At 33.2% G+C, this 16158-nt stretch overlaps 2 protein-coding genes across 3 annotated transcripts in view; both read left to right on the forward strand.

Moving 5' to 3' along the window:
• The window catches only part of LOC141587349 (cysteine-rich receptor-like protein kinase 5), a 177716-nt gene that overhangs the window by 42080 nt on the left and 119478 nt on the right, over positions 1 to 16158 (forward strand). The window lies entirely within an intron of this gene.
• LOC141587344 (casein kinase 1-like) lies at positions 10615 to 15801 on the forward strand. Of its 2 annotated transcripts, XM_074408807.1 has the most exons (17): positions 10615 to 10815; positions 11134 to 11160; positions 11624 to 11694; positions 11794 to 11871; positions 11975 to 12031; positions 12146 to 12230; positions 12627 to 12739; positions 12884 to 12920; positions 13304 to 13337; positions 13562 to 13696; positions 14267 to 14325; positions 14449 to 14491; positions 14783 to 14829; positions 15149 to 15179; positions 15300 to 15358; positions 15497 to 15595; positions 15690 to 15801. In XM_074408807.1, exons 3-7 carry the CDS (start codon positions 11684 to 11686, stop codon positions 12681 to 12683), a joined length of 288 nt encoding a protein of 95 aa, XP_074264908.1. In that variant the 5' UTR covers positions 10615 to 10815; positions 11134 to 11160; positions 11624 to 11683; the 3' UTR covers positions 12684 to 12739; positions 12884 to 12920; positions 13304 to 13337; positions 13562 to 13696; positions 14267 to 14325; positions 14449 to 14491; positions 14783 to 14829; positions 15149 to 15179; positions 15300 to 15358; positions 15497 to 15595; positions 15690 to 15801. The 2 variants fall into 2 exon arrangements, with proteins under 2 accessions (XP_074264908.1, XP_074264909.1); XM_074408808.1 differs by lacking the exons at positions 12884 to 12920; positions 13304 to 13337; positions 14267 to 14325; ... (4 more) ...; positions 15497 to 15595; positions 15690 to 15801 and having other exon boundaries at positions 10727 to 10815; positions 13562 to 13654.

Below are 16158 nucleotides of genomic sequence, written 5' to 3' on the forward strand. Positions count from 1 at the left end.
TTTAAAGTTTTGTTAATTAGATATTGAAAAGAATATACAATTACATACTTACCCTTAACTTTTGATGCAAAAATGAAAAATATTATTTTATTTTATTTTCTTATTTTTATTTTTCTTTAATTATGGTGGCACCCCACCCTATCACCATCCTTTTCTTTTAGGGTGTGTTTGGATTGAGGTATTTGGAGGGAAAAGAAAGGGAGGGAGAGTAGAGGATTTAAAATCTCTTATTTGGATAGCAAATGAGGGTGGAGGGAAATGGAGGGGAAGAGATTTGGAGGGATCCAATTTCTCTCCTCCAAGCCTAATCAAAATCTCTTCACAATAGGCAAGATTTGGAGGAAAATTGTATCCAAACAACCACACTTCATTCCCCCTCCCCCTCCCCTTCCCTCCTTCCCCCTCCCCTCTCTTTCTCTTCACTTTTGCTATCCAAACAACCACTCTTACTAATGTTTCCCTCCTACCTCCTTGATATTTGTGCCAAAGTAAAGGCAAATAATTAATTGGGACAAAGAGAATAACTTTTACTTTAATTTGCCATCCATTTTTCATATAATGAGCTTCCTTGTTAGTCATAAATGTTAGATTCTAGTTTTCATGTATTTTTTCAGCTATTATTTTAAAAATTGAAAATTCACACGGTACTCTTAAGGTTTAACATTTTGTCTGGAATACCCAACTTTTTTTATTCGGAAAACATTAAGAGGTTATAACTCGTGTTTGCTAGTTAAAAAAATGACGATTTTTTTTTCATATCAATCATCTTTCTAAGAACTACGTTTTAAAAAAAATTGTCATATTTAGATCCCTAACCAGAAATTTTTGTATGTCATAGCTTTTTCACCGAACAAACTTTGAGTGATCCTATCTCTTGGTCACGAAGTCCAAATTCGACAAACCTTCTTCTTTTTTTCAAATCGTAGTACTGGGAAAGATGATCCATTTGAAAAAAAACCGTCACTTTTGGAGCTTGTAAACACGAGTTATGACCTTCTAAAGTTTTCATTTCAAAAAATTGGGTATTTTGTGCAAAATGTCAAATCACGGGGTAGCGCGTGAATTTTCCGTTTTAATTTGGGTTGCGCTTTTCAGTTTTAACTACGTTTTTATATTTCAACTATTTTTTATGGAGTGTTACCAAACAAAAAATGTTTTCCCAGTCTGTATATGAAGAACAATTCAGTTTAGACATGGCCATACATGGTGACAAGGCCATATATGATGATGAACCCTAAAATATTATGGCTGGCCTTTGATAAAGTCCTACTTGACTGAGTATAAATAAGATGCTACATTGTCTACAAATTGCATTACTCTCCAACCCAAACATCTTCCGTAAATTGTGCGTACTAAAAAGTCACATACTTCCATAATCAATTAAAACAGAGAGAATGGAAGGAATTAACACAAAGAACACGATGTTGGTGTTGGCAGTAATGGTGCTCATTTCCTTACCAACGCTGTCATTGGCGCAAACTTGCACGATGACAGTACAGAACCTCAACGACGATTGCAATGTAGTTGAAACAGAAGCACAACTCCAACGTTGTTGCGATGAAATTAATCTGGCCATCGACAACGACCGCCTCTGCTTCTGTCTGTTATTATTCACTGTTTATGGTGACACTGCTGATTTCGAGTCCAAGGTCGTCGACTCATTCTTCACCCCTTGCGGCATCACTGGCACTTTTGACACTGTTTGCCCTGGTATCATTTCATCCTTTATTTATTTTATTTATTCCTAGAAAATTTTCACATCCTATATGATTATCGTTGTTCTAAATTTTGATTTTCTCATGAAGGTGTTGCGCCCGGTCCATCTGCAGATCCCTAAGCTAGGTTGAAGTTCATTCAACTCCATGTAATTCCTTTAATTTTATTTACTTAATTACCTTTTTTAAGCCTAACGTAGAGTTTATATTACAATTACTTGTGTAAGGCGGTTTTCCTGTCACAAGCTTATTGTAAAAAGAATTCCTTTAATAATTTTATTATCCACTAATTTAATTGTAAATCTGCCTTACATAAGAATTATCTACAATTATGGGAAGGTTTCTTAATAATTTTTGTGTTTCTTATGCTTTTTGGGCAGGAAATTGTAAGGATTGGCCTTGCTTTTTGGAGCATTAATGATTAATGAAGCAAGGAGTTTGAGATTTGAGAGTTAATGTTCGTGTTGGCAAATTGCTAAAATGCTATCCTATTGTGTGTTTGTAATGAGTTTGAGATTTGAGAGTTAATTGATGTATCATATGGTTTGTATTTGAAATCTCAATAAATTATATTTGTAATGTCGTCGTACTTTTACTTGAGCTCGCAAAGTTTGATCAGATCCAAGTGACCCGATCTTACCCGATGAAACCTATCCGAACAGAATTTGAGAATACTGCATACCCTAATCGACCCGGTCTGATGATGATCCGACCCGATTAGATTGATGACTATGCAATTAATAAGCTTATTATTGATTAAAATGAAATTGATTTCGTATATTTAGAGTTTAGACTTAATAATGTAGTGACTAAATCAAATAATGGTTAAAAAATAAATTTAATAGTAAAAAATTATAGTGATGCGATAAACTAACTGGACACGATGATGACCCGACTACGATCCAAACCCGACCCGACCCGATACATCATTTCACCCAAAATGACCCGACCCAATATCGACCTGACGTGAACCCGGCTCGACCCTAATGGGTCGGTTGACCCGATATGACCAGACCCAAACCCGACCCAACTGACCCATTTATTTTGTCAATTAGTTGTCAAAGGGTAGGATTTCGGATAGAAACGCCTCTAGGTCGCCTAATATCTCCCTCCCAGGTTCATTAAAGCACACTAGCACTATCGACTCAACTCTCTCCCGAGCTCATGACTCGATTTCCCCAACTCAATGCTCAAGGCTTACTAAAACGGGCCCATTATCGCTCACCTCTCACAAAGGCCAAGGCATAAGCCCGCACGCGATAATCCCCGGTCATCCCGACCCTTCTCCCGAAGGTTAATTTCAAACCGTCAAGTAAGACCACCCTACTAGGGTTCTCCCTCCCGGGTTCAACCTAAGTCGACAAACAAACTAAAAAGGTAGTAAAATCCCAACCTAATTAATTCTCATTGATGATCAAGGGTTAAGAATCAACTATTATCCAAATTACTGCTTAAACAATTCAAATCTATTACTTAAACCCAACAAACTCCCTCTCAACAACTAATTTAAATGAAACCAATTAGATAAATTACTCATGTTGGGTACTAATCTGTAACAACCCAAAAATTTGAGTCAGCTTAGAAATACATAGAAAATATTTCAGTAAAATAACATTTTACATGGAAAAAAAAAGAGAATATTTGTAATGAAAATTTCAATTTGAATAGTAAAGGAAATCGTATATTAATTTGAAAATCAAATAGAAAATCCATTACTAACTTGAAACGGAAGGGAAAGAAAAGAAAGGACGTACGACAACTATAGTTAAGGACACTTACTAACACGTATATAGAACGTTACTTCAAGGTGTAGTACTCGGGAGTTATGTTAAGTAACTTAACGTAAGTATCGTATTGTAACTAAAACGGACTCGAATACAATTAGAACTAAGTTATTATATACACTCCAAATCACCCACCTACGTCTACCATATTCCTTAAGTGATGAGATCAAAAGAAAAAAAATTGAAAAGAAGTGTGTAGAAAGGGTGAAAGACGTGTGGAAGAGCATAGAAAGAGGAAGAGGAAAATCAAGCATGTTCATCTTATTCCATCCCATCATCCATCATATTTTTCTATATGGATTAAGCTTGAGGGAGGATTGTACAAAGTTGTAAGACGGTCTTAACAAGGTAATTACACTTTCATTTCTTGGATTAACTTTGTTTATCTTTGAGTAGAGATTGCTTGTTGGGTATGATGAGTTCCTGATTTTCTAAGTTTAGGGACTTATGTAACATATTCAATTGAATTAAGGGGGAAGATTCGAGATGACAATCACGTTTTGATTAAGTTTAGACTATGAACATGTGAAAACCGAGCTGGTTGATTATGCCCAGAAACTGTATCAATCTTTAAACCTGTTTTTCGACCTTAAATATTCAGAACTGGAAAAATTTGCTCAACAACGATGTTTTAGCGTTTTGTATAAGCTTTCCATAAAGACCAATTAGAGCTTCTAATTCCAAGTAGTTTAGGAGTTATGATTGTTGTGCCCAGATGACTAGAAACTGATTATGCAGGGTTTTAAAACTGGAAGGATTGCAAATATTATGCAATAAGCTATTGAAAACTAATGATTTTGGGAAAACTTTATACATAAGAGTTTTAGATCTTATTCTTAGCTTTCCAAGCATATAAATTTCATATTCATACGATCTGTAAATTAAGAGTTATGATTTATTTGGTAAACTTGGGCTGGAATGATATATAACTGCTTTCCAGAAAAAGAGCTTTCCAGGAATGATTATTGTTTGGCTCACAACCCGCAGTGGCGAACCTGGCATATAAAGATGCTTTTAATTAATTATAATCTGGCTCATAACCCCCAGTGGCGAGCCGGGGACATAGCGGTGTGCACAATAAGGCTGTGGCCAGTCTTGTTAACTTCTTAGTCTTGAGGAAGTAAACTTTCTTACTATATAATTTTTGTCTCCTTGGTTTATTTATGTGCTAAGGTGAATTATACTGATTGTAATATTATTTATAAATAGAGGTAGCTAATATTATTTTGCTATAGTCAGAGATACTTTATTTATTATGATAAAAAAGTGTATGTGGGGATTCAAGGAGTACCATACTAGTGTTAGCCAAGTGAATGTGATTGCAATAGAACATGAAGTGAATTAAGTTGGTGTATATATGTTGTTAGAAGGTTGATTACTTATATTTGACAGAAGAAAGATTTTAAGAATATGTTTGACGTTGGTTTAGAGGTGGTGATATTTATGAGATTGTGGTCTTTGTATTATATTCAGTTGTCGTTTTCTTTGATCTCGACTTCTGGATGAGTGGCTTGGAGTTTTATACTCCAAAGTGTCGAGCAATGTACTATGTACCTTTTGACAGTATGGATATTGATATTGAGATTAGTTATTCGTATTAGGGCCTTTGTGCCAAGTTACAATTTGGGTCCATTGTGACCATGGTTATTACTGAGATAGTTATTTTGGATTCGATATTGAGATAGAAGTATTATTTCGCGGTACTGCCGCTGGTTCACTCACCCCCTTGTTTGAGTCATTGGGTCGATGATGAGAAATATAGTACTAGTTATAAGTTGAGATAGTGAGAGTTTATTTGAGACGAGTTGTTGTGAGACTCGAATATGAAATGAAGGAGTTAGTGAGTGTGCAGTAATCTCTGAAAGTAATCTGTGAAAGTATTGAGAAATCTTTGAGTTTATTGTGGTTTATAATAATAGTATTATTATATTATATTTTTCATTTTCACATGTGAGTGTTTCCACGCCATGACCAAAAATAGTACTACCCTATTATCGAGGCTTTACTCTGTTACCAGTTTTTGTTTTATCATCCAGCTGACGTATTTCTCCCTTTTGGGCTACCCGACATGGGGTAGATCCTTTTCTCTTTGTCAATTGTTTTCAGGAGGAAATTTTTTGTTTAGCTTGAGTCCATCTCAAAGTGAAAATTTTCAGTCAAGTTTTGTATTACATATTTTGTACTAGCTTTATCATTTATTTATTTTTAATGGTTTGTAATTTTTGTAAAGGCACTTCGAAATTTTACTATTTTGAGCAACTTTGTATATTTTCAGTGATATCCTCGACTTTTGTTGCATTTTTTTGTAAATGTTATTTTAAATTAGCCTGAAAAGCGTGGGTGTTACATAATCGTAGCCTAGTGAGAAAACTATTCATTACTCATGTTGATTAAGACAAAATAATTGATAAAGGTAGATGCTTTGACAATAAACATGGTATGAAATTCACAATTAAGCATGCAATAATTAGGTGAAAGAAGAGTATTGACTAATTAAACTAAGATTAAGATGAATTATGTAAAAGAAGAGGAAGCTTTAAGAAGACAAATCAAAGGTTCAAACTTTACTAGATAGACAACACCCTAATTCATGAACAAGTGAAATAAAAGAGAGAATAAGACTATTCTACCAACAAACAAGAGGAATCCAAACACAAACAATCAATTTAAACTAATAGGAAATAAATGTAAACAAATGAACAAAAAGGAAGAGATTATACCAACTAGAAGCAAATAAATAAGCTTTGGATTGAATAAGAAGGAAGAGAATTTTCAATCTTGTTACAACCCAAATTTCTAGATCTGAACAACTAGTATTTGAAATATTAAGGTTTTAATTAGGGGAAAACTAATAAAGGATTAGCAAAGTTGTAACTTGGAAATGAATTAATTGAGATCTAGGGTCTTATGTTGAAATACAACTTAAGAGAGGCTATTTATATTATTTCAATGCCGAGGGTTCTAAAAGAGGAGTTTAAGACAAATACGGGTAACGACAACCAGCCGGCAGGCCGACTGCCGCCCCATATCGGTGCCGAGACAATTTAATTTTGGAGCTGAAATTCTTCAATTCTCCAATAAACGACCCCCAGCCGCCGGCCGGCTCATGGGCTTCTTCAGCTTCTTCTTCCTCTTTTTCCTTGCTAGCTTATCCTTTGGTCTTGTTACTTGCTTAAATCCTCTTGCCAAGCTCAATTACCTACATTTCAAGGTGGAAAACGGTAGAAGTGGAAAAGGAACACAAAATGCAAACAATAGACTCATAATCTTGTTAAATTAAAATGCATTAAAAAGCCTAGTGGAAAGAGGAGTAATCAGTGCCTAATATTCGTTCATCACTAAACATACTGATGCGATCTAAATTTAAGACGGAAATAAAGGATAGAAATGCATCTATTCAATTACGAGAACTGATAAGCTACCCAAATAATAGAATTGTGGTGAATAATAACCTCGATTCCATCAGACAAATGAGATAAATCTCACAAGTTGATTCATAAAATTCATTGATTGATTATTACACCTTAACTAATGCTCTTATATTAGCCTCTAATAACTTGGAGAATAAGAAACAAAAGCCTAAATTACTAGACTACCCCCACTTGTATTTTGGTGTGTATCACATACCCCCATGTGTCTACATACCTTTTGTGATTCGAATTAGGGTGGTGACACCGACGATTATGCCTTTAATTAATGATAGGATTTTTTCCAATTTTTTCTTTTAATTTTTAAATAATGCATGATGATGTGGATTTTTAAAATGAACATAAAAGGGGGAATGGTGAAAGGTAATGCTTTGTTGTTACCTATTAATTATATTTATAGATGATGTTTACGTAATTACATTAACGGTAGCGTTACTAGATTGTCATTAGTGAGTGAGGATCCTCTCTATTTTTTTAAGAACAGCCCAAATGACATCGTGTAAGGATCTAATAGTTATAGTTGTTTGACTGTTTCATAAAGGTAGTGTTTAATGAATGAAGAAAAAAGTATATTAAAATATGTGTATATGAGAAAATTAAGAGAAAGAAATGGAGGTGATCCAAGTTCATCACTAGTGGAGTCTTGTGAATTGTGACATCACATGCCAATAACTTTTCCGACGAATAAAATATTTTGTGTTTATTTCCAAATTTGAAAATTTTATAATTTTAAGACCTCATAATAAATAAAAATAGGGTCCTTATAACACAGGTTATTAACCTAATTGTGTTAGGATTGGCAAAATAATGTCATTAGTTATGATAGAAATGGGTTTATGCTTAAATATCGGGAGATATAGCAAATCACCCCTATAAGTTTGTTATTATGTGAAATCAAGCTCCTTTACTTATAAATGTAGCAAATCAACCCCATAAGTTTCGCTTAAGGGAAATATAGCAAATCACCCTCATAAGTTTGATAATAGGTGCAATTAAGCCCCCTAACTTATAAATGTAGCAAATCACCCCCATAAGTTTCTCTCAATGTGTAATTAACCACAAATCTTATTTTTAAGAATAAAATTTACTAAATTAATTATTATATTATTATTGAAAGTCCAAATATTTAATCAAATATAAATTCTAAAATTCCTAGTTATCAAAAAAACATGTTTAAATATATTTTTATAATATTTATTTATTTATTTTGGTGAAAAGATGTTCACAATATGAGAAATTAAGTGAAGTTACAAAATTACATGACCAAATTTTTGTTTAAATTAAATTTGGTTTGCATTTTTCATTGAATATGTAGAAATATATTGTATTTAATTTTTAATAGATATATTTAAAATCATTTTTATAATAAAAAATACTAATTTTAGTTAAAAAAAATGGTAGAAAATTTGATTTGTGCTTAATTACACATTTTTGGAAACTTATGGGACTAATTTGCTACAAGTGAAACTTAAGGGGTTGATTTGCACATAGTATGAAAGTAATGGGGGTTATTTACTACATCCTCGGTTTCTCTTAATGTGCAATTAACCACATATCTTATTTTTAAGAATAAAATTTACTAATTAAATATTTTACTATTATTGAAAATCAAAATTATTGATTAGATTTTTATTCTTAAATTCTTGATTATTAAAAAGCATGTTCAATTTTTTTTTTTTTTTTTTTGGTGAAAAATGTTCATAATATGAGTATTGTTAATAAAGTTACAATGAAAAATTACATGGCCAAATTTTTGTATATACTAAATTTAGTCCGCATTTTTCTTGAATATGTAAATATTATATTTAATTATTTAAGAAATATATTTATAATAGTTTTTATAATAGAAAGTAATAGGTGTTAGTTAAAACATGTTTTAAAAAAACTCGATTTGTGCTTAATTGCACATTTTTTGAAAGTTTGGGGCTAATTTGCTATAAGTAAAACTTAGGGGGCTTATTTGCACATAATTCATAAGTTATGGGGGAAATTTGCTACATCCCCGAATAAATATCTTATGAGATGTTGTGAATCCTTTCATATTTAGGTTATTAATGATACAAAAATTGAAATAACAATAAACATAAAACAAAACAAGTATATAAAAATTACAAAATGTCTTGGTTGTGACCGTCACAACCTTGTGACCTCTCAAGGCCACATCCCCCTTCCACTTGCCCTATCACTTGCTCTCTCACTTTGAAATGAGAATTTTTTCTACGCCATGAATTACACAATTAATTTTTTTTTAGTACAATGTATTACACAATTATGAATTGGCACCGGCTATAGACAGTGACATGCATATATATATATATATATATATATATATATATATATATATATGATCTTGTGAGTTTGGTTTCTTATGGTGAGTTGTGAGTTTGTGGCAATTGTGCTTTGAAATCTCAGCCATTGGATTATATTAGGGATGAATGGTCAAGATCTAATCTTACCTGTCATATAAAACCACTGTCATTTACTTATTTTCTCTTTTTTCTAGTGCTACTCTTTTTTTTTTTACTTTAATTTTTTTTTATCTCATTTTTTTTACCTCGTGTCATTATGCTTTTTTTTACAACTTTGATTTTTTTTTTCTCTTATGTTTTTCTCTAATTTTCTCATTATGTTACCTTTTTTTCTTTTTCTTTTTGTACCAATTTTTTTTTTTACTTGAATTTTTTTTTTGCTCTTATTTTTTTACCTCGTGTTATTTTGCTGTTATTGTGCTTTTTTTTACTTTGATTTTTATTACGACTTTGATTTTTTTTCTCTTTTTTTTACCACATGTTATTGTTATTCCGCTGTTATTCTGCTGTTACTTTGATTTTTTTTACAACTTTGACTTTTTTTTTCTTTCTTTCTACCACGTGTTATTATGCTGTTATTCTACTGTTATTCTGCTGTTATTGTGATGTTATTCCGGTGTCACTTTGATTTTTAACTACTTTGATTTTTTTACTATTTTGATTTTTTTACTCTTTTTTTTACCGCATTTATTGTGCTGTTATTCTGGTGTTATTGTGATGTTATTCCGGTGCCACTTTGATTTTTTTACGACTTTGATTTTTTTTTTTCTTTTTTTTTTTTATCCCGTGTTATTGTGCTGTTATTCTGCTGTTATTGTGATGTTATTCCGGTGTCACTTTGATTTTTTTTTTACTACTTTGATTTTTTTACTCTTTTTTTACTTGTTTTTTACCACGTGTTATTGTGTTGTTATTCTGGTGGAATTGTTATTCTGGTGTTATTGTGATGTTATTCCGGTGTCACTATGATTTTTTTTCTACTTTTGATTTTTTTAATTTTTTTTTCTACCACATGTTATTGTGCTGTTATTCTAGTGTTATTGTATTGTTATTCTGATATTTTTAGTACCTATTTTATAGTAACGAAAATAAGCACAATTCTGTAAAGAAATCAACACCACCACCTGTATTTTCTAGCATCAAATTACAATCCTTGTTCAAATTAAGGAAAATACAAATATCAGCCCTAACTACACAATTCAACGGATTCAACTCATTATCCTTAACTCCTATAAAAGTTTATACTTGGGATAACTGTAGCTATGAATAGTGCTACCCCAAGTTTTCCCTCTGCCGTTGGATCTTTCCCTTTGTATCTCGGCCCTCCATTTTTCATTCACTCACAACCACATCTCTCCCTTTCTTTCCAAAGCCACTCATTCCTGTCTAACGCTCATTCCTCACTACTCATCCCATCCATTTTCTCCCAAATATCACAATACCATTATGATCCGACGATGCAAATTTCTTTCTTCTCCTTGCTTCAACGGTTTACCCATGCTTTCTTTTGTTCCATTCTCCTAATTTTCATCCGACTTTTGCTTCTCGGCCGCGATCCAGTTTGATAATGAAGATCTAGGTATTTAATTCTAATTTTAAATCCTATTATTTGTTGATTTTTTTCAAACTACTCTGGTTCCGTTCTCGTTTAACTTATTTTCAAATTGATTTAAGTGTTATTATTGTTAGAGTATTCAGATGCTATTGTTGGTTCTGTGTTAGTTCCGTTTTCGTACTTTGTTTAGGGTTTAGGAGTTATAAGTTATTCGCTCTTTATGAGCGGCAGTGTTGATGTTGTTATTGTTGTTGTTGTTGTTGTTGTTGTTGTTGTTGTTGTTGTTGTTGTTGCTGTTGCTGCTGCGGCGGATTTTTTCATTGTTTGCCGTTTACGGTTTAGGAGCTCGGTACAACCTTGTCTTCAAAGGTATGACTTCTAATTATCTTTTAATTTGAGCCATTTTTTTAGCATATGAGTTTAACCATTTGTAGTGTTATTATTATTGCTAATACTACTTCTGGTGTTATCATTTGTATTACTATTTTGGCCTTCTCACTATTACTACTGCTATATGGGGTCTAATTGCTTTGGTTATTGTGATACAGTCGGAGTTGTTGCTCTTCCTTTATTGATTGATTTAGTTAGTCTTTGTTTGGTCTGCAGTTGTGAAATCCTGATTTTATCTGATGGATCTTTATGAGACTGTTTTTTTAGTTTCTCTCAACTTTTTGGTATTTCAACTTTGCTCTTCGCTGATCAACATCAATGTCTTGAGTAAATAAGATTTCCTCTGATTGTTTCAATAGGGTTTAGAAAGTAATGTCTTAGTCTATGCGACTGGCATGTCGATATTTATGCATTGTATAACATAGCATTTGGCGTGTTGTAGGTGTACGTAATTGATTTTGGCCTTGCAAAAAAAATCAGGGATCTTCAGACACATAAACATATGTTGTATAGGTATGTCACTATAGCTTATTGTTGCCTTATAGTTTTCGGAATGTGATTGCTAAATTTTTTAGGGTTAGGTTGTCTATTTCATCTCGATTTTTTTTGCAGGGAGAACCAAAATCTCACTGGAACTGCCTGGTATGCCAGTGTCAACACTCACCTTGGCATAGGTAGTGAAACTCATAGGTAGTGACACGCTTCTTATATCCCCTCCCCCGGTTGTTATTTTTCTTCAGAAAGTCTTGATGATTGATGCAATTTGGCTGGCTGATTTATTCACATTACAAAGTCGAAGAGATGATCTGGAGTCTATTGGTTACATGCTCATGTATTTTCTGAGAGGAAGGTTATAATCAACTTCAAACTTGTGCTTTCTTTTCCAGTTACCTTTGAGACGTTATATGTGCTTGTAAGAATGTACTGACTTCTGGATGCGTTTTGTTTTGTTCTACTGGTTCAGTTTTCCATGGCAAGGATTGAAGGCGGGGACTAAGAAACAAAAGTACGACAAGATCATTGAGAAGAAGATGTTGACTCCTATTGAGGTCTTATTTTTTGTACCTTTGTGCAAACTGTTATATGCACCTATTTCATTGCATTTACCTAACAGTTTGTTTGTTGTCAAGCACAAATCTTGCTTTTATCTATTTTTCCTGTTTTTCGTTGTACAGCCTGTTATTTTGAACTTAATTTCAGTTTAGTCAGGTCGATTTAGTTCAGTTCAGATTAATTCAGTTTAGTTCAGTTTTTATTGCTTAGATCTCTTCTTCACTATTCTGTTTTTTTGGTTGCGTTGTGTGAATTAGGATATTGCATTTTATTACACATTAGTTCTAGCTTCTCTTATGCCTTTTTAATTTCTGTGGATCTGTTGTTGTGCGTTTACGATAATTTCTACTGTATTTGTGTTCTTATTTATGTGGTGCTATGTGAAATTGTAGGGGGTTTATTGTGAAATTCGTCTTACTTCTCTTTCCCTGGCAGCACCCTGTGTATAAGCGGTCACGGGGTGCGTGGTGTCGTTGTTGAGAGCCCTCCGGGCGAGAACTATGCGGTGCGTTCTCACACATTCTGCCTACTCAGTCCTAACTTCGTAATTTCTATACATCATTCTCCCTCTCCTTTCTTCATTTTTGTTTAATTTCTTTATTAATTATTTCTTCACCTTTCGTCTTTCAATTATGTTGCCGAATTTCAGTCATATTAGCCGCTTCAATTGTTTTTGGATTTCTGAGGTATGATCAACCTGGTCTGGTTAAATTTAAAGTGGTTCTATTCAGTTTTAGGGTTTTTACTTGAGTATTACCTCTTCATTGGTATAATTCCTATTGGTTAATTTGGCGGGTTTTGTTTGGGTTTGTTATTTCCATTGATGTCTTTCTTCTTTTCATGGTTTATTATTTTCATCTCTGTTTTCCGTTCTCTCTTAATTGGTGTTTTGATCTTTGCATTCTGAGTTTTTACTCATATATCTTCTTTATCGCTGACAATCATGTTGGAGATCTTATTTGTTTCATTATTTTCGATTTATGTACAACTACACCATTTAGACATTCAAATTCCCTTCAGTTTGTTTAGTTGTGTTCATGATCCAATTTTGAAATCGTTTTCCGTTTAGGGTTGAGGAGCTTGGTACAGCCTTGTCTTCCTAGGTATGGCGTATGATTATCTTTTGGTTTTAACCATTTTTTTAAAGCGATTATTTAAACAATTTGTAGTCTTATTATTGCTATTACTACTTTGGGTGTTATAATTTCTATTAATATTTTGGGTTTATTGCTATTACTCCTGGATGCTAATTGCTTTTGTTATTGTGATGCAGACGGATTTGTTGCCCTTCCTTTTTTGATTTAGTTATTCTTATCTGTTTCTGCAGTTGTTGTGGACTGTAGAGATTATTGTTGCAGGTTGACAATGAAACCTGATTTGTTAGTGTTGTCGTTGTGTTAGTGAGGAGCAGGGAAGAGGAATAGAAATTGTAGTAGGAGCTGACAACTCTAACACTACCTAGGTACTTAATTCTAATCTTAAATCCTATTAGTGTAACCTTTTCTTTTCATCGTCTTTCTTCTTTTCGTTGTTTTTTTTAATGGTTTTTTTTTGTTTAGTAATTTGATTTTGATCTATGTTTTCTAGGTTTTTTGTTCGTTTTCAAGGTTTATTTCCTCATATATTAGGTTGGTGACGTGTTGAATTTTACTAGTTTTTTTGATTTCAGTGTCTCACTTTTAGGCTTTTTTTTTTTTTTTGTGTTTCGGTGGTGCCCTGTTAAATTTTAGGATGTCCACCATTTTGAGTGGTTTTTTTTGTATGTATGCCAGTGCGAGTTTTGAACTTTTTTTTTGTTCTAAAGTTGCAGCTTTCAGCTCCTTATTGTTTTTTTTTTTTTATTTCCCTAGGCTGCAATTAGATTGCCTGAATTTGAATTGGTTAGGGTTATACCGTAGTAATACTCTGTTTGTATGTTTCTTTGCGAGGTTATACATTTATTTTTCGTTTTAGATTGCTTTTATTTAATAGGTAAAGACTTGTTGGTTTTTTCCGCTGCTTATAACTTAGCTTTTGGTGGGTGTTGTTGCAGTTGTTTCGGGAGTTGTTGCAGTTGTTTCTAAGGGGTACAAAAGTCGGCCTGGAGTTCAGGTTATAGATATGTACAACAATTGCTTTTACAACGAGATTTTTGGCATCAATTTCTATTAGCTCTTTCTGTTAACATAATTTAGTTGCTTTTATATATGTTGATTGCTTTTGTTGTGGGTGCAGAATTCTCGGGCTGCGGAGTGAGAGTTTGAGCTTAGCACAAGAAGTATTGATTCTAAACCTAATTAGTTTTGATTTTTTTGTGTTTCGGTGGTGCTCTGTTAAATTTTAGAATGTCCACCATTTTGAGTGGTTTTTTTTTTGTGTGTATGCCAATGCGAGTTTTGAACTTATTTTTTGTTCTAAAGTTGCAGCTTTCAGCTCCTTATTGTTTATTTTTTTTTTTGTTATTTCCTAGGCTGCAATTAGATTGCCTGAATTTGAATGGGTTAGGCTCCATATTTTGGTATTTTTTAAAAAAAGTTTTATTGTATCCTGTGGGTTTTGGTTTACTCAGGCGGGATCAACTACTGCTACTGGTATTGCTCACTATGACAATTGAAGGTGTGTCGTCTTCACAATTCTATTTAGTCCAACTCAATGTTTAGTTTGATCAATAATTTCAATTAGTTTGTTCCATCTTACATAATTGAAAGTGTTTTTCTTTAATTATTATTATATAATTTTAGTTGTCATCATGATTAATTTTGGGCCGATGTTTCTTCATCGCTGACCGCCTCTCTCCCTCTTCTTCTACTACTGATTCTCCATCAACTCTCTTCATTTCTTATTTGTTCATTTTTAATGTGCATTATCAACTATTTCAACTTCTACCATTGTTGATCGATTCTTCATTTTTAATCTGCATCATCAACTATTTCAGATTCGACCATTGCTGATCGATTGATTTGAAGGTTAGTTCACCTTCTCCTTCTTTTAGTTTAGTTATACACGAACTAATTTAATTATTGTCTATATACTGATTCCATCATCTATTTACTTTGGATCTCATCCTAATTGTTGTTTTCTTTTAGTATATTGGAAAGCTTTTGCTGAAGTTCGACCATTGTTGATGGATTGATTTCAAGGTTAGGTTAGTTCACTTCCTTCTTCTAATTTAATTATACGCAACCTAATTTAGTTATTTTCTATATACTGATTATATCCTCTGTCTACTGTGAATCTCATTCTAATCATCCTAATTGTTGTTTTCTTTTGCTATATTGGAAAGTTTGAGCTGCAATACTAAATTGGAAAGTGTTTGCTGCAATAAAATTTGGTGGTTCTTCCTGAGTGGTTCTCTTTTTCGGCAAACCCGGCGCTCTCCCAGGTATTACCCTTCCCCTGCTCAGTATACTAGGCGATCCTATTTTATTTCACTCATAGGAAATTAAACTCACTCTCTCAATCGCATACTATCTCAGGCATAGGAAATTAAACTCCCTTCTAGGGATTTGGCACCATAGAAATGAAGCTTCCGCGTCCGTTATCACATCTTTAGTACCTCTCTTTCTCTCTTATCTTCATTTACGCCTGCGTTTTTACTGGGTTTGTGATGGAGTTGAGGAGTTCAGTAATCGGAGTGAAGAGAGAATATGAGAACAAAAACCTGAAGGATCGCCTACTATTGTGTTATAGCCGAGCCCACTTGGTATGGTAGAATCCAAGTGACCTAAAGTATTCAAATCTCAAAAGCCCCGGGCATAATGCTCTTTAGTTGCGAATTTTACTATGAGCCTGGCTTCCCCCAAAGTAGAAAATTACTACTCATATACCTAAAGTTGTTTGCGGAAAATAGGACTCTGTAGCTGCTAAGTATGCAAAAATCTATATGATACCCGTACCTTTCTGCCACTTGATACCATGTGCATTGTCTGTAAATCTTGACCCATC

Source organism: Silene latifolia, chromosome 6 (genome assembly GCF_048544455.1).
Source record: "Silene latifolia isolate original U9 population chromosome 6, ASM4854445v1, whole genome shotgun sequence".
NCBI lineage: Eukaryota > Viridiplantae > Streptophyta > Magnoliopsida > Caryophyllales > Caryophyllaceae > Silene > Silene latifolia.